This window comes from Spea bombifrons, chromosome 6 (assembly GCF_027358695.1).
Source record: "Spea bombifrons isolate aSpeBom1 chromosome 6, aSpeBom1.2.pri, whole genome shotgun sequence".
Classification (NCBI taxonomy): domain Eukaryota; kingdom Metazoa; phylum Chordata; class Amphibia; order Anura; family Pelobatidae; genus Spea; species Spea bombifrons.
The window spans coordinates 30,223,622-30,250,705 of NC_071092.1; the positions used below are offsets into that span (position 1 = coordinate 30,223,622).

At 40.6% G+C, this 27,084-nt stretch overlaps 1 protein-coding gene across 1 annotated transcript; it reads right to left on the bottom strand.

Moving 5' to 3' along the window:
- Nucleotides 1-902: 902 nt before the first annotated feature.
- Nucleotides 903-26,516, bottom strand: AGL (amylo-alpha-1, 6-glucosidase, 4-alpha-glucanotransferase). Its single transcript, XM_053468937.1, has 34 exons — nucleotides 26,369-26,516; nucleotides 26,144-26,293; nucleotides 22,196-22,406; nucleotides 18,917-19,083; nucleotides 17,886-18,089; nucleotides 17,342-17,523; nucleotides 16,709-16,820; nucleotides 16,334-16,457; nucleotides 15,990-16,092; nucleotides 15,669-15,766; nucleotides 15,163-15,302; nucleotides 14,685-14,872; nucleotides 13,672-13,795; nucleotides 12,196-12,359; nucleotides 11,942-12,043; nucleotides 11,633-11,788; nucleotides 11,331-11,481; nucleotides 10,857-10,981; nucleotides 10,660-10,772; nucleotides 9,953-10,087; nucleotides 9,198-9,328; nucleotides 8,951-9,087; nucleotides 8,057-8,190; nucleotides 7,607-7,782; nucleotides 7,176-7,278; nucleotides 6,664-6,889; nucleotides 6,240-6,351; nucleotides 5,865-6,000; nucleotides 5,206-5,318; nucleotides 3,867-4,078; nucleotides 3,461-3,558; nucleotides 2,391-2,478; nucleotides 2,177-2,310; nucleotides 903-1,780 (listed from the first exon to the last, which is right to left on the bottom strand). Exons 2-34 carry the CDS (start codon nucleotides 26,223-26,225, stop codon nucleotides 1,663-1,665), a joined length of 4,599 nt encoding a protein of 1,532 aa, XP_053324912.1. The 5' UTR covers nucleotides 26,226-26,293; nucleotides 26,369-26,516; the 3' UTR covers nucleotides 903-1,662.
- Nucleotides 26,517-27,084: the final 568 nt, after the last annotated feature.

Genomic DNA, 27,084 nt, shown 5'->3' on the forward strand with positions numbered 1-27,084 from the left:
GCCCCGGTGCGAGAATCTGTTAAGGGCCCCCCCAACTCCCACCCCAATCTACCCCCTTCTCAGGCTATCTTCCCCCTCTCCCCCCCTTCTCACTATCTACCCTCTCCCTACCCCCACCTTCTCACTATCTACCCTCTCCCTACCCCCCACCTTCTCACTATTTATCCCCCCTTCTCACTATCTACCCTCTCCCTACCCTCCCACCTTCTCACTATCTACCCTCTCCCTACCCCCCTTTGTAGGTCACTTACCGTGCAGTACTGTGGAGGGGGAGCAAGGCCTCCGTCTCGCTGCTCTGCCGCGGTTCGTGCGGCTTCACTGCTAAGCGCCGGCATATGACGTCATATGCTGGCGCTTATCGTGAAGCGACGGCACCCGAGACAGACGCCTCACGCTCCCACAACTGCAGTCGGGGCATCGCTGAAGCAGGGAGCTGAGAAGACAGAAGAGCGACGAGCGGTTGCTAAAAACGACCGCTCGGCACCCCTTGGCCCCCCTGACTGGCAGAACTACAGGGCCCGGTCGCGACCCCGGTAGTTCCGCCACTGGCTGTGGCCCATTGACTTACCCAACCTGTAGCTGTAACTGTGTCGTTTTACATTAACAATAACATGTAACCGCAGGTATTGCTGAAATTGTGTGTCTCGCAATTGGTGTGACGTGGACTACTGGCTATTTTGTAAAATGAACCTTGAGCAATGTGAATATTGTAACAGGAATCACTGTGTGTTTTTACCGCATGGAACTTCTGTAATGCTGGACGATGGAGGATGGAGCACTTTGCAAAATATAGCCATCCGGCGTATTGTAAAATCAACCGTGGCATGGCGTGTGTGCACTTCCCAAACAAGTCTGAAGATCGTACTACATGTATGACCAACAAGAACAATAAAAGAGAGAAATTAGTATCATACAGTTTATTTTGGGTATTGCACAAATATCCAGTGGACAACATACGACAGTAAACATTCTCAGCACACCAAGTTGTGTTGATACTTACATATTATTCTAGCTAAGGTGACTACATCAGGAAGACAGTAATATATTATTTATGTAACAATTTATTTATTTATGTGCACAGCTTGAAAATATCCTCCTTCGGCCAGGGTTCTACCCGCTGGTTTCCAAGTTCACCGCAAACTCCTAAACTACAACTCAAGCACATGCATCTCTTTACTTACAGTAATAAGAACAATAGGTTGAACAAAATGCTCTTCGTTTTCATGGACAAAGTATCTGATCCCAATCCAACCCAAGACAATGAACTACATGAGCCAAACTCTCTCGTAATAATCACGTTTCCAAGCAAAATGGGTGATGTGACATCATCCTGTAATCAAGTGTCCAGACTGACAAATTGTCATCTAAACTAGTGAGCTTGGATATCCAAAAACATCATTAGACTGTTTGATTTTACTGCTCAGTGGGAGACATGCAGAAGAAACAATATTCTATCCGTGTTGGTTATTAAGCATTAATGATTAGTGTTTTGTTGACACCATCCTGTGAGCAGGTAGATGACATTACACTCATATTAGCGGCTTACAGGTCTACCCCTTGGAGGGCACGTCTAATAGCACTAATCATCTGCTTCCAAATTCTGTCAAACTTCCAAGACATCTTAAATCCATTGAAATGTGGGCACTTAACTTTGAGGGTCATTTATAAGTCATACAGAATTTCCAGCACTACAGAAAGTGACCAGGCCTGAGTTTCGCAGCTGAAAGGGCAGTACTGGCCATTCTCGTTGGTGAGCTCCGGAAGACCTTTCCAGGATGATCTGATGAGAAGAGAATAAGTTACTGGATGTAATCAAATACAAACAAACTGAGCCAAATGTTTAATGCCTATCTCTACAGGTAAAGTTTATAATGAACTGACATATGTAATAGCCTATAAAACTAAGGCTTTATACACACAATGTACAGTTATATATAGATATATATATGGTTCATTCACTACATCTATAACTGAACAGTAAAATAATGATAAATACTGTCACTATACACTGTACAGTACTAGATTAACTCTTCAGTATTCTTTCTAGAATACTATGGTGATTATTCAGAATGTGCAGAATGTGTGTAATAAACAGGTATCACACAGCAGGCGAGGCTCATATCCATGGATACACATAATTAGAGTTATCTCCCCCAACCTTTCTGTTTATTCTCACCTCTCCAGGTGTATGTAATGACGAGATAGAACATTTTTCACTAGAACAACTGTCTTCTGATAGGTTTCCTGGTCAAGTAACTTCGCAAAGTGCAGTTTGGAACGCAGGAAATATCCAATGGGCCACAGCCATTCCTGGAAATTAAAAAGATTGCTTGTTCTCATCTTACCTATACATTGGGTGTGTAGTTACAATATATTCAATCTAGTCTTACCGGCCCTTGATGGTAATTAAATCCTTTGGCTACATTATAATTGTCATTATCCAGAGCATTGTCGTACACTCCACAGTACACCATGTCACTAAAGAAACATGTGAGAAAGGTCATTATTCAAAAAATATATACAAGAGCACTGACAATACATAGAAATCAAACAAAATGTCTCTATTTACAAAACTTCTCATGGTTTATATCCAAAAGTACAGTTTTTTCCCATGCTCTCTGTTCGGAAACACAGGTGGGATCCATCAGGACCCTTGTCTTACTAACAGATCCACCTCTGCTGATGGAAGAGCTACTAAGGTTGTATAAAGTAATGTAGTGGACTGAAGAAGATAGCTAGGTGTAGTTCCAATAAACATTGTTTCTCTGCAGATCTGGCCATTGTAGGCAGCAGGGGAGGACTGACCACATTCAACTGGCCCCATAATAAAGCAGCCCAAAGCTGCTACTATGCACTTTCCTTGTCTGGTCCGAAACATGTTAACGGAAATAAAATGCATAAAAACACATGAAGGGACCACAGAAAGGGTTCTCACAATTAGCAAATTCCTCCCCAAAATCTTTGTTGCTCTACGCAAAGGGTGGCTGCATTTGGAACTGCAAAGTAAGACAGACAAAACTACAATAGCAGTCTAACCGCCACTGTCCCACCGATTGCTACTGAAGACATTTGCCCCTGTAGCACAATGATTGTCATGGCAAGTAAGGTAAAAACCTATTATTTAATATACCTCAAACACAAAGCAATGGTGCTGAATTATTATATAAGAATAGAATAAGACTACACATGCCATCACTGGGGATAACTAACGGGCATTGTTATTATTGATATACCATTGTTATATTCTCATGTGCAAATCAGGAAGTAAAATATTAAAGTTCCCACGTTCAATTATGTTTTTCATTGATCCTATGAAACTGTGAATATCTTGTTTCCTGCTCGTCTTTGAAGGTAGCTTTTTAACACAACGTCTTCATGAATACTTTATAATTTTACTTTTAAGCAACTTTGCACTGGAAAGGCCATTCATATAATTTTTAAATATAAAAAAACTACATACTCTGGATCCAGTGTTTTCATTCCCAGAGGTCCCATCAATTTCTTCTCAACCACCTCGAGAGCTTTCCAGGCTTTCTGCGGAGTAAACAGCTCAGGGGCCTATAAAACAAAGATAAATCCTAAAATTGTATCACAGTAGTCAAGTCAACAGTTCATGTTGGCAAAGCATAGTATTTTCTGTCTGGAGTTTGCTTATCCCAGTTGGGGGGAATAAGGTGTCCATGTTTTCATTAACTTAGCAATCATGTCCTTCTTGTAGGACCTTCCTATTGCAGAGAGATATGATGGCACTGAAATGTTCGTACAAACTCTTGGAGTTTAGTAAATAAACCTCTTGGACTTCTAAAGCAGTCTCCTATTAAGGGGTAACCTCATATGAGTGCTTGGCACAGCCCCGCAGCACTTACCACAACCATAGCAATAGGGAAATTTGGACGGAGTTGATAGTCACACCAAGGGCTTGATGCTCCATAGCTGTCTTTGTAAATACCGCGTTTGTGGACCAGGTCTGGACGCTGTTCATCCGGGTCGGAAGGATTCTCAGACACATAGAACACCTTTTCAAAATGATCCTGGATACGCTGGTTCCATTCTGAGAATGTCAGCAAGACCTCTTTCCCTAAATAAAGTTGAGAAAATAATGAATTACCATTTAATATTTAAACATATAAGAGATATGAAATAGTGATGTGTTTCCCAAGTCCTCAAAACACGTAATAATGCTGCCCTCCAGGATCCACTCACCTAAACTCACACAGACACCTTTGATAATGGCCCTGCCTCACCTACTTAAAGGGAACGTCAGCCAATCATATGCTGCATGGTCCCTTTAACTTGGGTTGTTCATGTGTGGAAAGGCTTCCATTGATTTTAATGGGAGTGCTTTCCTGCCACTGACTGGCTGCTTAAACAGCCAATCAGTGGGAAGAATCATTGGCCCACAGAGGAAGGTGGCAGCTGCAGGGCTGCATCTACTAGCTCCAGTGTTTTATTTTTTCACTTTGAAGAAGGCATACTAAGGTACTCACAAAGTAAAAATGGACCCAGATTTATATAGCTCCAACATATGTAGATCCAGATTAATTTCACAATCTCTCTGTGTCCCCGTCTCCTTTTCCACAGCTCTGCTTCTTGTCTTGCCTCTTTTCTTTTTTCCCTAGTAAAATGTTAAAGGATATCTCCCGCCAGCACATTTTATCGCTAGTATCTCATTGAAATTTAGTTTTTAAAAATATTCTGAGGCTCTCTACCAGTTGCATACTGCTTTGTTGTAAACAATTGAATAGTTCGGTCTTAATCACCCAGAAGGATCCCCTGACTCATAAAAGTCTATGGAGGAACAAACTTCATTAGCAATGTCATTTTTTTAGCAGGGATTATAACCCAAAATATCACAACTCAGTCTCCAGGTAAAGTGTATGGAACAAAATGAAATCAAACAAGTTTTCTTTAATGATAATCTGTGTTACCGTATACAGCACTCTTTTTAATGCATAAAGAAAATATATTTTTTTCCCATGGGGCTTCCCCTTTAATGTGATCGCAGATAATCCAAAGCCCTGGTGTAAACAAACAACGGCTCCGTAGAGCCTAATATGGATGCACCGGTATATTTTGTATTACTTTTAAAGAACAAGGTTGATCTTCTTTAGTAGTAACGACTTGTTACGAGCGTAGCAAGAGTGTGTTTGTATGTTATTGACATTAGAACGAAGAGTAACAGTCGTCGTTTGCAGAGACACTTACCCTCCCTCTGCACAGTGACCCCTTTGAATGGATAAGCATTTCTCTCACTCAGCTCCTTTAGCCAGCGCACCGTGGATTTGCTAAGGCCAACAATTTCTACGGCTGAGCCATCCCTATTTAAAAAAGAAGAACATGGTAATGAGCGCCCCCCAGTGTATGAAAACATGCAGTACATCCAGAAGTGAGTGATACTCAGTATTTAAACAAAGTGAGTGCTACAAAACTGAACAAAGGCAAGAAAACCTAAATGATGTTAACTTTCATGCACGCTCACAAAGGGTTATCTGAGGTCACCAGGCTCCTAGTAATGGATTTACTACTGCTACCGACTTATTCTTGTATTGCCATTTGCTTAGATTGTAAGATCTCAATAACATAACACTAATCTACTTCTGTACCATTATGTCCTTATGTTTGTCCAGGTTATCGTTAATTTGTATATTGTTAATTCTACATTCTCCCAGGCCAATGGAAAAGGCAGGTGCTTTATGTAATGACAACTAAAACGTGGATTTGGATCAATGAATTTCTTTACAAATATCACATCATCTGCTGCATGAATGAATGCAAGTGAATGGTGAAAGGAAATGCCAACTACGTGCACCAGAACAAATGGAAGCAATCCCGGTCCGGATTCCGGAGAGAAGTATTACGGATACCTTGGGGTTGCCGGGATTCCTTTGTTCCTTGCCCTTTCACTTTCTCCCATTTTATCCATCCATGTTCCACAATTTAGTCGGTTCCCTCCGAATACAAAGCCAGTTACTGGATCCACACCAGCGCTGATGTTAAAACCTGTGAAGAAACGCCTAGGTTAAATAAATATTTATACATGGCAGGCTGAGGGAATTTGTATTGGTGCAAGGTTTGGGTTAAAGTTGGTTAAAAGGTTGGTATTTTTTTTGTGTGTGTGTGGTTTCACCAATTTACGTCACACATCACTGGTGTCTTAAATGACTATTTATACATTTTGGTGGGTCATCAGTACAGGCAGAATAAATAAATAAATATATGCCCCTGTACACAAAACCTGCCTTCATCCCTCATGTTCCGGTCAATCTGTGGCCCGGCATTTCTTTCTCGGAAATTGATTCCTTGTGCATGGCGCTGGAGGGCCTCCTGGATGACTTCATAAAGGGGCTGATCCTGTGAAAACGAACACATTTTTTTTTTATCACGATGTCCCGTGGGTCTCAATGCACTTGCATTAAGCCCTATAATGACAGAAGAAATACTGTGCATTCCAATATTGTGACTGCGACAAAACCTCTCACACTGCAAATCTTTTATGACTTTGGGAGGAGACTATGACCTCTTATGTCTTTGGAGATATGGAACGCTTCTTAACACGACAGCTGCAAGCATCCGTAATTGGAAAATATTTTCCAATCCCACGGACCAAAGGTACATGTCTCCTAGAGAATCTTACATGCGATGAGACATGAGAGGATCACTTACTACTTCTCCTGCAGGCAAGGGTTGAGAGTCATCCTTGGGGTAAATCCTGGAGACGGGGCACCGCAGGATTGCCAAGCCATCAGGAACAATATTGCAGTAGTCCTGTATACACTGCAGCCACCACCACACGGCATCACGGCAGTTGTATCTCGCATATGTCCCCTGCCCCAGGAGGTTGGGGATTAGTCCGTGTCTCAATGTCCCAGCAAAGGCAAGGATAATATTCCTGTTACCAATGACATTAAATAATACCAAAAAAGTTAACAAAGAAAAGTGAAGTAATTTTGGTAACTTGTTCCATACATAGAGATGTAAATACATCAATCAGACACAGAGTGTGTGGTCATTTATGTTAGGGCATTTGGAGTTAAAACTTCATATAATTTGCTTCACTTGACATATATTGTTTTTATCTCAGAGTAATCTATACTGGGACCTAACCTGATCTTAGCGTGAGAGTCACCTGTAATGAAACTGGAAAGTGCTTGATGTATGTAACCAACATCGCTTACCTGGCCTCAGTGTGACGTCCAGTAATTAGCAGCAAACCTCTCAAAGATATGAAAGTGTCCCTTCCCCAGCAGCGGAAAATCCCAGAGGAGAAATGTGGGAGACCTGAAATATATGCAGAGGACATCTAAGTGTTACTAGAAGACATACGCAGAAGGAAACAAATAGTATGTCAAACAGGAGAGAAATACAGTCACCGCTAAACTAAACTCTGCAGATACACATCATCAACAACGAGGGGGAAGATAACAAACCATCCAGAGGTAAGGAATACATAGGGAACACATAATATAAATAACACGAAAAGAAGCATATGAAAATATACAAACACTAACGAAATAGAGATGTTACAAAGACTATATATAGATAATTGTGCTACAATCAAGAAGACATTGCAGGCCATTAATGATTCCAATCCTTTTTCTCTTATTACCAGCAGCTAATGAAGGGCAGCACTGCTCCTTCTCCTGGGTGATGTTGTTGAGGCGGTAGGGAACATCCTTCAGAGACGGTGACAGCACTGGGAGAGATGGGAATCGGCCAACTCCGCACATCTGTACAGACCCGAGAGCCAAGTGCTTCACCAGGGTGGATCCATTCTGAACAAAGCTGTATCAAATCAAGGGTATTATCACTTCAATCAAATCAAATATATTCCAATAATAAATTCTGTTTAAAGTGTTTACTTGTTAAATAGCTGGGCATAACAGTTTAAACAGAGCACACCCACAGCAATGGCTACACAAGCAAAGCGTCTTTGGTGGACCAGAAGGCATCCAGCCAGATTTGGGCACTGTTAAACATTAATATCAAACTGAAGTGAAGTGAATGTTAAAATATGACTTTACTAAGTGATAATGAAAACAGAGCTTCTATTACGGACCTGGACATCTGCTTCCATGCAGCATCTAGCAGTGTTGTGTATGCTCCAACTAATATTGCATCAAAATAGCAAGGGATAAGGTAACGTGGTATCTGCTTCAGGTAGGAGAACATTGCTTCAAACCATTTACCCACCTGAAAGACAAGAAAATTGGCATATGAATATATATATATATAAGGTATAAAAGGTAAGTGGAGCCTTTGGAATCACCAGCATTTATGTATCAATTTGTCTTAGAATATGATCTGATCTGAAAGAATGTGAACCCTAGGCTTATCACTTCAATAAAAGCTAATTGGAGTCAGGAGTTTGCTACTCTAACCCTGTTCCCCTAACGTTTGATGGACACCATGACGCTCCACAACGCTACTGGGAAAATGGTTTGTGGACTGATGAAACAAACACTGATTTGCTCGGGAAGAACACACAGCACTACATATGATGTAAAAAGGGCACCAAATACTAACATGAAAACATCATCCCAACCGTGAAGTATTGAGGTTGAGGGAGCATCATGATTTAGGGCTGGGTCACCAGGGTCTGGACACCCTATCTATAGCATATATATGTGCAATTGAAAAAGGAGGGATTATGACAAAACAGTAACTTTTCTTAATTAGATATAGATCAATGGATCCCATCTGCAGATTATTTACTCATTTATACAGCGCCATCATATTCCACAGTGCTGTAAATGGGTAAACAGGACATAACAAATGACCAGTCGCATAACAATTTGAAGTTACAGAAACAACCATGGAACCCTGCTCAAAAAAGCTTACAATCTATAAAAAAAAAAGCATATTTTGATAATTTACTATTTTGTAGAGAAGATCAATGTCATTTAAACACGTGTCTGTCTTCCATGGTGAAAAGGATGCTATTCTTACTTACTTCAGCACATGCTCCTCCACGGGCAACAAGTCGATTACTAACATAATCTATCATCCAATCTCCGGCCCTCAGATTATCGCAAAAAGGATGTCCAAGGTCATTCTTGGGTCTGATATCCACCATTACAGACATTAAACCTGCAAGTCCAAAAAATATAGGAAGATATAGATCAATAAGCTTTCTTTAAAAACTGCCGATAAACATTATATAATAAAACTAAAAAATCTATTTCAATTAATAATCATACCTTGCAAGCCTGCATATTTCAGAGGGGTCCAATTGGGGATGTTGTAACAGCCACCCCCGTCTTCTTGCTCTTCTGCGTCACAACGGTATAACACTTGGTTCAGGTCGGCAAGAGACAGCTTGGAGACAATACTGTAGGACAGAAAATCCATATGACATTGGTTTTATTTTGGTAAAAGTTTATTTTTGGAAAATTAAAAAACTAAAGTATATGCTCTGGAAGCTCTCAGTTTAATAACGGATTTCCCTACGGAGTAAACAATAATATTGGTCTACAACTGTGAAAAATGTAAACATTTTACCAAGATACGTTGTTTGACCACTGTGAAGAATGCTTGTGGTGGTACCATAATTCAGTGGGGATGCCCCAGTAGGGCCTGGGCAAATTACAGAAACATACTGCAAGAGAAGCTGCTTGTGTCCAATGAAGGACAAAAAAATGAGCTTGGAGGAAAATTTGGGAGTAAATTCACTTTCAGGAGGACAATGATCCCAAACAAAAGTAGCCTGGCTCCAGAACAAAAAGGCAAATGTCCTAGAGAGTTCCAATCAAAGTCCTGATCTCAATCCTGTGTCACTATTTAAAAATGTCAGTGCAAAAGCTACTTCCAGGGTTCTGAATACTTTTAGGAGACACCTAAAATACTAAAAACTAAACTTTTTTCGGTGCTGTATGGAAAAAGATGTTAGATGAATACATGCCCCCCCTAGTACCATCTAATGGCTTTACAGGAGAGCAGAGCACCTTGAACTCACCTGGCAAACGGCACCTTCAGTATAGGAAAAGCCTGATCATCCTGCAGGCTGCCGGAAGTGAAGTGAGGAGTGAACTGGATTAGATGATTCCGCAAGATGCCCACGGCCTTTTGTGCTTCGGGATCCAGACTTACTCTACGAGTGAAGGAGAAATGGTGAATATATCAAATTTAATAATATAACATAATAGTTCAACACAAGACTGCAGACAAGGCAGAGAAAGAAGGAGAAATATATGGTTTGTCTTTAATTTACATGAACATTTGCCCAAAAGGGGCCTGGGATCATTTTCATCTAAGCAGTAGGTCTCGCTGAGTCTTAGCTAAATGAATTGGCTTTCTGCGCAGTCATAGTTAGTTAGTCTTCATATTTTGGTCTAACGCTATCCTGCCTTTGGTCTGGAATTAGTATTGCTCCCAGCACTATTAAACCATCTTTGTTTTTGTCTGTTCACAAAAATAGTCATTACCATGATAATGTTTGGTTGGTAAACACTATTACTTTGGTTGTTCCTCATATAATAAGAGCCTTAGGGCATTGGGAAACGTTGATATTTAAAACTCAAGCGCCGCCTTCAGAGCAATGTTGTATGCAAACTTCTGGTCTCGTAATGCTAAAGACATACCTATGTATTTAACAGAATCAATACATCAGGACACAAAGCAGATCACCACAATAAGGAAATATAAATAAAACATAAAACGTACCTGAAAATAATCACACTTCCTGGGGTCAAATTCTCAAAGTCTATTTCTTGGACAAATTCATTTGGCCCTTTAGTGGTGATTCCAGCCTGCTTCACAATCTTGCTCTCGCCCAGCTACAAATGGAAATCATTTATGGATGAGAAATGCTGTAGTGGTGTGCGATTTGTACAAGCTATCATTACAGAACCATGTGCTACCTGGATATGCTCGCGAATCTCCACTGTGTATTGAGGCAAACCATTAATGAATTTAGAGTCCTGCACATAGGTCCCAGCTTTCTGTTCCACTGTTCTTGCTTCCAGAATCACCTCCTCGATCTTTCCTGCATAGAGAGACATTGGAATTCAGTTAAACAGCATCAACAAAACAAGAATGCTAAGTTTCTTGCACTCAAACCTCACACAACATTATATGAGCCTTTATTCGCTTTAATCTCATGTCTATCCTAGCCTAGTTTTGGTTTTTACGTCCACAAGTTCCAAGACCAAACAAAACAACTCGCCAACTGTCCTATCATTAAGAAGATGACCCAACCATCATCTCACTCCTTCTGCTACACATCTCCCACTCATTATCTTGCACTTGTTCATGTAGGATTTTTTTTAATTAATTTGAAGCCCTTTTGCTCCACTGAAAAAATATATAAATGATAAGAAAGCAAAATTGTGTACCTGGAATGCACATTTGGGGGACCTCCTTGCTGTAGAATGAGGTTTTGGGATCTCTAAAGGCCGTCCTAGACACGGCAACGACCGACTGGTGAGTATGAGGGCAATGTCGAGTCACAGCTACTATATCCTCATCCACCTGATCCACATACACCTGTACAAAGACAAACATGAGAAAAGGGCATAAACGTTCTGTGTCCCAGGTAGACAACTGTGGAAGGACAGAAGAAATGCAGAACAAGACAAGTAAATGAATACGGTATATAGGTGTAGAGGAATACAAGGATGGACAGTAGAGTTACTACCTGCAGGAATCCACGTGCCGCCAGCTCCCGGTGAAGTTTGTTTATGGCCGCCTTTCCGGCAATTATACCGCTCTTCTCATTTACATCTGAAGGGCTGGGAGCCGTTAGTTTTGGATTCCACTTGGTGTAAAACCGTTCCTCCGAAACTACAGAGATCTGTCGGGAGAAAAGAATTGTTTAAACTAAATCATCACAGCCATCAAGAACAATAGTGATACATGGAAAATACTGCGGAAAATAAAGAAAAGCATGCAGTGAGAATCTTTACTAGCCAACATCATAAAGTTTACGCGGTACACAGACACAAACCTGATGTGGCACCATCTCGTCGTAACCACGGGTGCTTCCGGTGGCACAACAAGCCATAGAGACAATAGCAGAGCTGGGTAGTGAATCATATGCAGATCGATGCTGAAAAGAAAATGAAGCATATGACATCTAAGGACATGTGACAATCGTGAGACTATAATGAAACAAACAGAACATGTTCCTTGTACTCCATTAGCCTCTCGCTATTCAACCTCGAGCATGGAAGTCATTCCACCTGGATATCAGTGACTCACCTCTATGGGACTCTCATTGTCATGTGTAACATCCATGAAGATGGCATGGGCGATGCTGGGAACTAGGGGCCGGAGACAAGGCTGGACAAACGATCCTACGGGCTCGCCTCCATAGCGATACACCAGCCGGCCCTCCTCGTGACTGTTATAGGCACTCATGGCCTCTATGGGGTGGAAACAAAGCTAGTAAATGCAGTTGACTACTGTTGGGTCAATGAACAACTTTGTGTAAGTGTATTCATATGAGCTTCAGTCGCTGGCTGCATGTTGTTAACTGTATCTCCTGCATCACACATTAGCATTTAGTGTGAGATAGTAGAAACCTGCTACATCACACATTGTACTGTAGTTTACCGCTCAAGCTGAATAATATATAGAATAATATTGAATAACAGAGTAATGGTTGAGTAACTGTGCCAATGGGTACCTTTGTTTCTAAGGTTACTGTAACTGGTGGTTTATACCACCTTTAAAGCTGGCATATGACATAGTACTATGGTGCTATAACCAGGTAAACTGGTATCGACATGGGCTGGGCTTGCTCTAGATTGTCAAGAATGGAGTGGGGTGAGCAGGAGACAAGACAACTTAAACTGCTCTCGGACATTATTTTGGTCCCTATAAGCATCGATATGAACTTTCCTATATGATTCTTTATGTTGCGGGGAAGTCACGTTGGCTTATGGTACACCTTAAGATATATCAAAATGTAAAATAACGCCTATTATGTCAGAGGAGCAGGAATAATTGCCACAACGTAACCCCCAATTTAACATGGTGATATCGTCAGTATGTGTATCCATGGTCACATTTATCTCAGCAACCTCTTTTTTATGTAATATTGCATGATCTAAACCAAATCTGTAGTGTTTTAAGTGTAATGAATTGTCTTATATATTTAAACACAGGCACATAGGATCAAGTAAGAAAGCAGACGTTTATGCTGGGTTAATACAAGCAAAACCTCAAGCAGCCTACCTCGTATGAGGGAGTTAATGCCCAGTCTAGTGACAAACACATTGTCCAGCTCCTCGCTCCCAGTGAACAGTTCAGCCATTACATATAAATCCGGTCTCAGCTTCCTAGCAGCGTCCAGCAAGTACTACAGACAGCACGGCCACGGGACAAGCAGGGGAGACGAGACGGGAGGATGAGGATGGCAGGAAGAGACATGCGATAACGAGGCAAATAGCGGATGAGCAGGGGCAAAAACAAACGGATGAGGGAATAAGGAGAAATGTGAAAGAAAGGTAACAGCACTAGGCATGGCCGGGGAGAGGTGGTAGAGAGTGAAGCCAATGTGCATGCAGACATAGAGAAATCGGAGGATTGAGTGATATGACCCATAAAGGTGACCAATAAAAGGAAGGAGAGGACGAATTTAGGGAGACAAAAAAAAACAAAAAACAAAGCAATATTTAGTAATTCAGTGAAGCAATAGTTCCTATCAGGACGGCAGCGGCACAGAACAGGTACCTCGAATGAGGCTGGTTATCCCCAGGCGGTTCACAAACACATTGTCGATGTATTCGCTGCCCGTGAAGAGCTCAGCAATCACATAAAGATTGGGTCTGACTGAGCGGGCAGCGGCCAGCATCTCCTACAGACACAAAGTGCTGTGTGTAATACCGATCCACTTGCAGAAATACAGACCCAGATGGGCAGAAATCATACCTTTCACAGTCACCGTTCACCCAGTTCAAGAAAACACATAGTCCCTACTCATAATGCTCATCAGCCACAATGATATATACAGTATCTGGGCATGTAAGTGAAATAACAGTAATGATAAGTGACTACCAGATATACACATGTTGGACAAAAATCAATTACCAACTAAAGTCCATTGACACCAGGCTTGTATACTGAGCTTGGTACTCTTATTCTACAACTTGACACAGTTATGGGTTTATTCAGTCCTGGTGAATTTATCCTGTTAGAAAGGCCAGGGTGGCTTCCATAATATACAGTTAAATCTTTGAGGGGATAACACTGACTGTGCAAATTCAAGATAAATGTTCCGGTCTCTAGTAATGCAAAATTAAATATATAATCTCACTTCAACTTAACTACAATTCACTATTTAGCTAATAAAACCCTAATACTCCAACATCAGTGTCTCTGCCATCCTTCGTCTCAGAAATCCTTGGTTTACTTAAACGTTATCATAAACTGCAACCCTCCTTATTCCACATCTATAACGACTTTGCCCCTATAACCTCTAATGTGCAACCCTTCCTCCCTCAAACCTCAGCATGAAACTGGACTAGCCTTTCTTCATTAAAATATTATACAATGTATAATTTAGTATGACCCTTTTACGCATCTCTCTCTATCACTTTATCACTCTTCTACCAGCCTGATGTGATGCCATTGTTTTGCATCTCTCTGAATAACATAACACTTAAATGCTGCTGTAAAGGCATGATCTGTGGGTTCACAACATGGCTTTTATATTCTATGGCAGACCCTTGGGCAAAGCTTCCTACCTCTGCTACGTGGATAGGGGTGGAGTGGCAGTTGTCCAGACGGACTCCGTGGAAGTTCTTGGCAGTGATTTCTGTGTACCTCCTCATGTGATCCCACAGGTATGGACAATCTGATGGCTTGTCACCATACCGTAGCTTCACACTGTCCCCCCAACAGACCAGCTCCCTGCGGAGATAGACGTTGGAATCTGGAAGAGAAAAATTGTCGTTTATAATAAGTGTAACAGATATCCAAAAAGAATATTCTGGCTAATAGCAATAACAGCTTTTGTCTCAACTATTATAATTGACCCATCATTTTACTGAACGTATTTACAAAAGAGTAGCAATGTCACAATTCTCATTTTACTGTTCGTCTTAATGAACTTCTCAAAAGCCTTCTTCTGGACTGGAGATCATTTCTATGTGAAACATTCTGCAGTTCTCCTAACCCCCACCAATTCTATTGTGAACAGGCAGAAGTGGGTGAGGAACAGACCTGGTCCAGCAAAGTTCTTGAGTGGGTCATCCCCCATAACCCATCCATTGTGAGCCATGAAGCAACGGGCTTTGTCTTGCTGATGCATCATGGGCTCCTCCTCTTCCAGAGACATCTCTCCAAATGGGAAAGTGAAATAGCTGCAAAGTGTTTTTTTTCACAAAAAAATATTCATGTTATTTGACCCTGCATACATAAAACTTCCAAACCTAGAGTAAAAATACCCTGCTGCAATGTTAATATGTGGTTTTATCAAATTAGCACTGCACCATTCTACCAGGTGCTAGATGATCAGATCACTTTGCAAAGTTTGTACCAAAATCACCTTTTTATTCATAACGCCCCATAAAGACCATATAATGTATCTGTAACCTGCAAAGCAGTGCCTATCTATTGTCAACACATAATTCTTACGCTGGTTGTCTTTGTAAAATACAATTTAGAAATCCAATGTGGGGAAAATATCATCCCGCAAATTATATTTATCTACCCAGAAAATACAATACCTGGTGACTAGTGGGTCTTTTTTTGTTATTGCTCCAAGCTTTGGCCCATGACCTGCCAGTCGTTCATAAGTCAAGGTTCCCAGAATGCAATTTACTGCCTGTAAAGGTAAAATGGTCATATTTTGACATGTATCAAAAAGCAGAATTATTGTATGTACATATTTTCTGTATCCCAGCATAAATCTTTTGGGGGATTGGAGGCTATTGTTTTGTTGAATATTACCCAATATATTTTTTTTACATATAGTGTCTAAGTGTTACCTCAATTTTGCATCCAGTTTATAATGTGTAATTATATACTACAGGCTCGAGCTAGTTTACCTGTTCATGGTGGAAGTTAACTTGTCTAAGTTTCTCTGCGTTGAGCTCCTCAAGCCTCTTGCGGAACCAAGTAGAACATTCATCAATGGCAGCTGGCCCATTACTGCAAGGACATTGGAGAAAACGGAGTTTAGAAAATACCCATCATTAAAAATTTGGAAAAGTTACCCTGCACCTATAACTGTGCACATATCTCACATGTAGTAATATTTCAATAAGATATTTTTAGAAGCTACTCTAACGAAATTCTTCTAAAAGTGTTAGGAAATAATACAAAATCATTTAAATGGTGTTCCTGGTGCCTCAGGTGTCTCACCTGATAACTTGTACAGTTTAGGTCCTACCTGTTGGGGATAAAAGTGTTGAGTGCCGCATCCATGTCTACAGAGCAGCCCATGCGCTTGTATTCTGGGTCTTGTATTATCACCAAGTGCTTTGGATCAGATCTAGTACCCTTCTTTTGTCCACCTAAAACACAGGAATTAAGCATTTTTGAAAGTGGGACAGTATGTTAGTGTTACTGTTAGCAAAGGGACAAGCAATATCCATACTTTATGAATCAGCCAATGATTCTTTTTTTCTCTATGCTATCATTTTTTCTTATGTGCTATGTTTATGGCATATAACTTACATCATATTTCACCGCTATTCGAAGTACACAGCTTAATAACACTGACACAGTGCTCATACATTTGCCCCATGCCCATCCTTTAACATACCCCCGGTGAGCTGCTTCCTGAACTGCTCCACAGCTTTGGCCACATTGACCTGATAAAACTCCCACAGCTTCAGTTTGGGGTAAACGTCCTCCCATATAATACCACGGATACTCTGTAGAGAAGGAAATCAACCGTCATGTACATAAATCAAACATTTTTATTGCCGTATTGGGAGGCATCCAGGTTATCAGAGCACTGATCTAGATCAAACCTCTAACGGCATGTGTATATTTACACAGCAAGTTGGGGCAGATATTAGTACCGGAAAAGAATAATACAAGAAACAGCTAATGAAATGCTTAAGGCTGGCCAGACAAGATGTCTAAATTTACCAATAAAAATGCACACTTTGTCACTTTGTAATGAAGTTCTTAACCGTTCGAATGCCATGGTGTGCCATCCCATCAGACTGCGGGTAAACCCTGGTCCAAAGGATTTTTTTTGATAGCATGCCAATGAAAATATAAAATACACACCTGTGTTGTAATAGACCTAACAAGAGTTCCTTACTTGATGGGCTAGGTGTAACACCTGATCTAATCGGAGTGGTCTGGCAACCATTGTCATCAAGACCCCATTGAAGCAGAACCTCCCTTATCACCTAAGGTATGCATTACGGCTGGTCTCACTCACATTGAGCTGCTGATCTGTTTGGATGAGTGCTGGAAGCCCCCGAGCAGCATATTTCCCTTGGGCCACGTCACACGTCAGGTGCCAGAGAGCCCGGTCCAGCAGCCAAGCTGGCTTGAGGTGAGGCGAGTTCACCAGATTGTACGCACACTCTGGGTGCTCTTTAATCCATTTGCTATTGGAGGCTTTGTAAAGACAAGTACACGTTTCAATAAGTGGAAATGAACCAGAGTGACACTTGTCTAATTATATCTCTGAAAAAAAGTAATTTAATGTAAATCTTTGACTGAGCCTCTTAAAAGTGCATGGCGGTAATTAGCAGCAAAGCCTTGGGAACTGAAAATGTGCCAAAATACATAGAGAATGATTATGAACACTACATTTATGGAGAATAATCTTGCTACTTATACTTCTCCAGCTACAAGGTGTCAATATTCATTTAACATTACAAAAACATAATCGTTACTTTCAACTATAAGAACGTAAACTGTGCATTTATACAAGAATTGCATGAATCACCTGATCATGTCCCAAACATTACTCTCACCTGTGTGATTATACACCACGTCGGTGATACTCAGAACGTTCCAGTCATTCTTCATCTTGTCCACTAGCTTCCCAACGTCGCTCCAAGAATATGTCTTCCCAGGCCTGGAGAAATCAGGATTGAGCTGCAGCTGATCAGCCAGCGAGTAGCACGAGCGGGACTTCCCCAGGGTTTGAAGAGGAGTGAAATGTATCATGTTGTAGCCTAAGTGAGCAAAAACACAAAATGCATAAAAATAGAGAAACAAACATCATTACAATGAATATAACAACTATTAATAATGATGACCATTGTTTTCGTTTAATCTATGAATGACCAGTAAAAGTTAGAAAGTAAATAACTGCAAGCCGGGTGTGTTTCTTTAAACAAATTCACGCCTATCCGTGTTCTTTTACACTGCGGTGTATGATAAGCTTTAGGATTTAGGAAAGTCGTGAGTTTTATTGAGACCAACAACAGATAAAAATAAACCTTAATAGTTATGATCAGCACAGCGCCTGAAATGCACATCTTTTACATCACTTTCAGCTAAACGAATGTAACACTCCCAACAACACACATCATTCTCAGCCACACACACACACCACACTCATGGTCACTATAATCAGCTTACTCCTCTCAGGTGTCCGGCCTGCACTAGTACAGCAGGGTCCCCAAACCCTCTTTTACGCACCCAGCTAAGCCCCATCAATACCCAGGGCTTCCAAACGCTCATCTAGCCTGTTTAATGTATTTTTGTGACTAAGGTTCGGGCCATAACGGCAAGGATCTCAAAAATAATGATAATACGGTTGTGCACCACAATATTGCCTTTTACAGAGTATCTTCACAAACTTTTACCAACGACATCCGTCCAGTAAAATATATACTTTAACTATTACCATAATTAATGATATTAAGTGGAATTTATTGCCATTTTATCCACTAGAGCTATCCTATGGGGTATTTGCCTCCTACAGTGCTGCAGAACATGATGGCGCTTTATAAATCAGTAAATAATAATAATACATTGTCTCGTATTAAGATTTTACCTGACTCCTTGGCCACCCTCAGTCTGTCTTCCCACTCATCCAGTGGCCCGAGACACTTGGACAGGTAGGTCTGAAGGGTGATACAGTCCAGATGTAGGACATGATTGTCAGCCCCGACTCTCAGGATCGGATCCACTACAATGTAACCTTCACCACTCTTCTGTCCTCTGCAAAAGAAGAAAATATACTTACTATTTATGTGCAGAGACAGAATAAATATTAATAGCCCAAATAATACCTATTTTATCAATAAATACCTTAATATGGATAATTTATAAAGAGCAATTCTGGTTTGAAAAGTGATCTTATTAGAAAGGAGCCAGTTTAATTACTATGAAATCTTTTAAAAACTCTCCCCCAGAAATGATCACATGGAAAAATATTCTCCTTGAGCATAAAGCGCTGTCTTCCATAATGTAGGTCACATGTGAAAAAAACCTGGTTTTATCTCGACTAGTTCCAGTAAACATCATTTAGCTGCAGACATCGGGATAGCTTTTGTTGTCAGTGATATTTTGGGTGACTTTTCCTCTCCAAAGCCCATACTAAGCTGATTCTTTATGGTAATGCTAATGGAGTCTGTTCCTACATAAACTTCGGAAGTCAGAGTGTCTGACTGGGTAATTAAGACTGGGTCATTCTTTTATTTACCACAAGTAGTATGATAAGGAGTGAGGGTGTTGGTCTCATAGACTGAGCTAAGGCAACGACTGAGCTAAGGCCGATATATATTATATATAATATATATATATATATTATATATAATATATATATATATATAATGTAAATGGGTGAAGCCGTATTAGTCCAGTAGACATGATGTCAAAAAACAGAGTATTGCAGAGTATGTGGTAATACCTTTTTTATTGGACTAACATAATATTTATGACAAGCTTTCGTTAGTTATCCTCCCTTCATCAGGTCCGAAGCAATACTGATCAACATGATAGAGGTTACAACTTAAAACAAGGTATAGATATATATATATATATATATATATATATATATATATATATATATATATATATATATATATATATGCCTGATATATTTTTGGTGGGTCCAAATGCAGCCAGTTTAGACAGCAGTATATAGATGTCTTTAAAAAGAGGAGTATCTGAATGCATAGATAAACACATCATGCATAATTTAAATAAAGTGATCCAAACGCCACCTTCACACAGCAAGACACAACCCTAATCCATCTCTAGTCTGAAATGACAGCCAAAGGGAAGGATCCGGCTGAGATAATCACCCTAACTGTGAAAAACAGAAGCGGTAGACTAGCCACAAACATCTGTTGCAACAGACAACATCAGGAACAGTATTCTACATTACATAACAGTGCGACGATACCGGCTTCATAACTAATAACATTGTGTAATTACTACGGAGCTGAACACAATACTACAATGTATAGAGTACAGGTTATACATTGCATTACCTTCAGAGAGTATGTCAGAACATGTAGATCTTGGTGTCTAAAACCACCTACTGGCAAGAAATCAATTTGCAGACCCCCATCTGTTAACAGCGAGACACATGCTGTGCAAGCCCCCAGCGGCCCAAGGGTATCATTAAAACAAAGGCAATCCGAACAAAAGGCCTTTAGTTGCATCTTTTGTTTATAATGAGCAACTTTATTTATTTTTATGGTGCAGGTGAGCATGGTCACCATCAAAAATCTCGGGGCCCACCCCTAACATAAGGACGCCCCCCACTACCATGTTTCATTCCATGCTCCTCCAGCTGTCCTGCCCCATGTTTGCAATGTAGCCTCCAGGCCCTGAATGAGGCGCACCTTCTAAAGAGTAGCATTTAAAAGGAGAGCCCTCTTTCTCCAGGAGAGGGGGTACATTAAATGAGGATGGGGAATTATGGAGAAATGAGGACATAGTGTAAAATAGCGGACATTCTCAACACTTTTCAGATTTTCTCTAACCCTTGAGTAAATGGATGGAAACCCCTCCTTTAAATTATTTTGATAAAGCTATCACTTAGTTCGCCTACGTTGTTCATTTTATTTCATTTTTTTAAATATTTGTTCAGATACTGGAAGTTGGACGGCTTACACAATATACTTTGCCTACATCTATATTTCTGCTCTGTGTGTCTGTTATTAAAAGGTCATTTAACAATTACTTTTATTGGTGTTAATCTACACATGTACACACGAGCAGTCTCTGACAATTAACCCCTTCCATCACCAGAAACGAGCAGTCTCAGATGATTAACCCCCCCCCCATCACCAGGCATACGCAGTCTCAATTAACCCCCTCTATTACCAAACATAACCAGTCTCAGGCAATTAACACCCCCCCATTTTCAGACATTACACACACACAATCACATACACATATCAAACAAATAGTTGGTTTCTTGTCTGGTGCTGGCTGCAGTTTACAGAGAGGCTTCTGCCCCATAGTGAGGGCTCCTCCTTCAGCCCCCTATAATTAGAGGTCCAGCGCTTTATTTTTTTTTTAAATGGAGAACACCTTTCTCTCCCCCAAAGACCTCCTGAACAGCTGAGTCCTTTACAACTGTAATGGTTGTACCCCCCCCTTATCGCAACACTGTTGGTGGGCCTTCAAAGAACTTGTTTCCATGACTACCTATACCTACCTAAACATGTAATGCTAACTGTATAGTGACAAAGGCATAGCTGGCCTATGACCACATACTAGGTTACAGTTTTCAGATTTAGAGTGGTTTGGTTTTTTTTTTTTTTTTTTTTTTTTTTTTAGCAAACACTTAAAACACCTTATATACACTTATACAGTTGACACAATATATGGATATATGGACAGTAAAAAGGTCAACACAGAACTTTGCAATTTGCCAATGTTAGAGTGCCTTTTCCAGGAATCCACCTTGGCTCAACTACCCAGCTAGTCTAAAATGACCTTTAACCACCTGGACAATTGTCAAGTGGTGTACTAAAAGCTACCACGAATAGTTCAACCAGCAACATTATTGCGACAACACTCTTCAGTGTATCTGCATTCTGAGATCTCCACTAAATTCACTCAACAAAAATAGATATGGCAGAAGAGTTGTCATTTCAACTCCTTCACTAGTTGTTAAGAAAGTCAGCAAGATTTCTTCTAAGTCTCCTACCACTTTGAATTTTGCATTATACAAGACAACCCCAATGGATGGTATTGTTTAGAATTTGACCCAACAACTGTGCCAACTTTCTCTTTAGTGAGTGATGTATCCCCTCTGCCTAAGGAAGGAGTGTAGAACTGTGAATATGGCACAGACCATGTTGTCACTTACGAATGGTTGAACTGGTACTGGAATGAACCAGCAATCTTTAGATCCAGCTTGCAGTACTTGTCTGAATCCTCCTCGCGACCCGTTGGGTTATGCCACTGCAGCGGGTGGAAGGTTTGACGGTCATAGGCTTTGCCAGGCGGTGGGTAGTTGGAATACACAGTGACATCTTTTCCTTGCAGAGTGGGGCCGAGTCTAAACTGCAGCTCGAAGCCTGATGGTAGAGGAGAAGTAAAATCACATTAACACGTAGGAAACACACAAAAGGGGCTGCTGGGGCATTCCTTTACACTTGTACACGTCTGTTCAAACCGTGGTTAATTCACATTTGCATCCATAGCCATGCAATTTGGTTTTCAGAGACAGAGAGAGGGCACTTGTATTGTGGACATCAAAACGAGACATCATGAGGTTTCTAACAAATTCACTTTATGATCTGCTGATTGTGAACTAGCTGCGAAGGGAACCAGTTATATGTCAAAGAGCAGGCAGCCCGTATCAAATGTTGTGGGGAACTGGTAGCCTGAAGATCCAGTTTCATGGATATGACAGGTATACTGCCCATTTTCTAGAAATGGGTTTGAGACGCTACTCTCTCTTTAAGAGCTATTCAATCGCAATCCGTTAGATGAGAGCAGCGTGAAACATTCAAAGGTCACCTCGAGTCTGTTCACCGCAGTGACCGCTAATATTAGCCTGTCCTGCAAGGCTATATGCCTATGGTGTTCTGTTTCTGAGGGTGATGACACCAGGAATATTTGTCTTAAATTAACTTGGCCTTTACCCAACCAGGAGATGTCAAGGGTGCATTCATTCACTATAAAGGTCAGACTGGTACTGTAGAAAATGAATGAATATATACCGGCACGTGCACATATACATAGGCACATATGCATTTGGAAAGTCTGAGGTTGGGATACAAGCAAAATCATAACCAGTCAAGGGAAGCAGCTGAAAATGCTCATAAAAAAAATACTCTTCGCCTACCTACTCTCCGGATTTAACACTCATGTAATCAAGTGCAGCATGAGCAAATCATTCCTGGTGGCTTATATCTCCTATGTGCTTTCTTTTTACCCAATGCAATGGTACAAAGCTATTAACACTGCTATAATTATACATGGTGGATTGAATAAAGCCCTTTCGTTGTGTGATGGATGGAAATAAGGAGCAAGCAATGTATTATCGTAATGGATAGAAAGATATAGGATGGAAAGAAATGTTCTATTACACGGAGAAGACTCGTATGTGAACCCTCCGTTTCGATACACAGTGACTGATACTGAGAAACCAGCAATATCTTTCACAATTAAAAACCATCATGTGCAAAAAAGGAACTGTGTAATAATTACACCATAACCGTAGCCAGCTTTTAGATATAATGTACAGATATCAAACAAGAAACACCGTGCTATCCTACATTGTTGGATTTATACACAACATCACAGCAGGCTTCGATTGAACCCAAATTGGATTATATAAAAAAGAATACATTAATACAATTGTTTCCATAGTTTTTAACATATTTTCTGTGTATAAATGTACAATAGACCCCCCCCCCCCAATCGTGTTACTTCTAGCAATGGGTCTGCAGGATATTGGTCTATAAACTCAGACCGGACACGTGTCTGGTGCAGGTCCACATGGCCAGCTTTCCGGATTGACCGACTGACTGAATGCCCAACATACCAGAAACATGCAGAACGCATGTCTTACAGCAACACTTCTCAGTCAATTTAAAAATAAATGGATAATTATCATGGTTTCCTTCACTTATCAAACAAAGGGGTCACCCCAGCCAACATCTGCAGTTTAATGCATATGATAGCTAAATGGTCCATTTTTCATATGTCCTCCTTCCTGCCACTGACTGGCTGCTTTAAGTAGCCAATCAATGGTCCTAAAAATGGACCATGGAGGGGGCCTAAAGGTAAGTGGTTTAATTTTATACTTTTTTTCTGCTTAACAAATACATATTAAAGAATAAGAGAAACTTACCATATTATATAGTTCCATAGTTCCATACCAATAGCTGAATTATTCCTTAAAGCTGAGGAGAGGACAACTAGGGCTTTGATTTGCAGGGCGGTGGTAGTACTCCATACTAAAGCAACCTCTACCCAACCACAGCTTTTCAATTTGGGCCATTGCATTTTTTTAAATCATTTTGGTGTGCAGCGTGAATGAATGTCATATAAATACCACTCATTCAATCATTTCTGTACCAGTCGTTCTATTACAGAGGTAGCAATTCTAACATAATGTCATCATACACAATGGAGCCCTGGTATTTGAGTTTTTTTGAGAATTGGGACCTTTGATAGTACATAAGGGACAGACCATTTTTTTCGGCTAGAAGCATGAATGAAAATAAACTGTTCTCATCAAGATAATTAATCAGCTAATATTTACAAAACAAATGTTTAAAAGCTGAATCACTCATTTACTGCCCAGCCACTTCACAGATTGCCTTTTGTCTGTGCTGTGAATCAGCAGGAAAGCAGGGAGCGTAAAAGGTACATGGGGGGAAGGGGTAGGAGATTTGGCAGAGGGTGTGAATTACCAATGTGTGATCAGCAAACTGCTGGAATAACATTTCTCTGAAGGTACTATATATTGTCTCAATAATTGATCGAGACAAGAAGGTTGGAAATTTTGAATCCCAATGTTATTAAATCAATATAATTTGTCAGCATTATTTTACTTAGAGGGTGGTGAATAGATGGAACAGCCTCCCATCAGAAGTGGTAGAGGCTAATAGTGTAAGGGAACGTAAACAAGTATGGACAGGCATAAAGCTATCCTGAATTAAAACAAGGTAAAGGACTGATCAATACCCAAATCTTACATCAGGAAAAATGGGAAGAACGGATGGGCCGAATGGTTCTCATCAGCCATCAAATTCCATGTTTCTATGGCTTGTAAAGGAGACTCAAATGATTATCACTGAAACAGAGACACTTTTGCTGTAGGGGGTGGTTTAGAGGTGTAGCTGGTATGGAGGATTGTTAATGTGACCTAATGAAAGTGAGCTGTATTTTATTCTTCCAATTTCATTTACAAACACATTTCCTGTTAATTATTAATACATATCACTGAGAAGTTTAATGCTGCATAGCACTGTGACAGATAGGGGAGGAAAGAGGGGTATGAGTTACATGGGTGTATGGGCATGATACTGTACATACATGTTGTACAACCGTATCATTAAAGGCTGGGATCAACAAATGGCAGGAGCCATGTAGACACGGTTGCACCTAACATTCTGCACTATATTCATGTTTATGGATACATCTCTTTCTGCTCCTACAACGTGAAGCTGAGTTTTAAAAAGTTCTGTCTGGCTACTACATTTTACATTGACTCAAAGGTAGCTTTGTACAAGGAGTAGCTAAAGCGGAATGACAAGGACACACAAAAACCAAAGGTCATGGTTTCCACATAGACTAACATGGATTAAAAACAAACTAGGAGCAGGCTTAATCTGAGTTTATGCCAAAGCTGAGCCAGGGCCAGACCCCTCCCTATGGCAGACCATCCTCACAAGGTCCTTGGAGTCCAGGGCAGAGATCTCTGTCTGGTGAGATGAGATTCTAAGTGGCTCCCGCGCAAGCTGCATGAGCTGTCCTGAAACCTGGCTCACCTCAGTTTGTTTCTGTCTCTACCATAGTGTTCTTTTTTGTCGACCACGTTCTACCATAGTGTTTAAGAGTAGATAACTATTGGGTCCTACTAGTCTGTGAATCTAGACAGGCAAAATCTTCACAAACGCTCCATTTTATTATCTCTGTGATCGAGTTACTCAAATACTTCTGAATAGCCAAAACCTTTTGAAAAATTAACTTGTGCATTATTTTTTCTTATACTCTGATAGCAGTCTTGGTCTGTCAGTGCAGGATAAGTAATAACAGGGATCCTTTAGTAATTAGATTTTAGCAGTCAGCTCCTTACCTTGCTCCAGACGGAAAAGTCTTTTATTCAACTTTTCCATGTCGTTGAGTAACAGAACCCGGACTTGCTTACTGAGCTCCATTGTGGCTTCCTGGCACTAGTTTCCTTCTCAGACCGCGGGTAGATGTCACATGAAAACACAAATTATCCCTAAACAAAAAAAATTGAAAGCGGTAGTGAGTATGTGAAGAAATATAGTTCCGATTCTGTCTCCTCATAACTTACATCGTCTAATATTGCTTGGAAAAACACTAGTGAGAAATCCTATCCAACACAGATGGGGTATATGAGGGGCTGCACGGAGGTGCGAGCCATGCACAGTCAGATGCACAGTGTCCCTTAGACGCAGGGTATGCTTTGCTTCAACGCTGTGTCGTGGTGAAGGCATTTAAATAATGCTTGTTACCCAGCAAACAATCTAAATATATATGGATCTCACCTCCTCCTCACGTACACCCCCTCCAAAGACCCTCCAAATGTCCCCGAGACTCACGCAGAATGCAGGACATGCAGAGAAGGCAAAACAGTTGGGACAGGACAAAGAGCAAGGACCTCCCACAGTACAGAGCTCGGCACAGCCTCGCATCTCTTACTGCCTTTAAAGTGTTAAAGACCATAGCTCCCCCCACTGAAAGCACAGTGTAAACACAGCCTTAGTCCTCCCCACAGCACAGCCAGCCAAATAATCACACTTCTACCTTCCCATTACAAGCTCACGGCAACCGAGAGAGCTTCCATATCTCATGCTTATATTCCTAAATAAACCCACGCCGCTTGGCATGCCCTCTGTGTATGAATATGTTTATAGACAGCTAAACAAACCCACTCCATGCAATCCAACGCACAGGTACTCTGATAAACCACCATACTACATTACATATTTAACAAAAATATAAAAAAAGGAAAAAAAAGGCTATTTTATATTAATAGCTACGGATGTA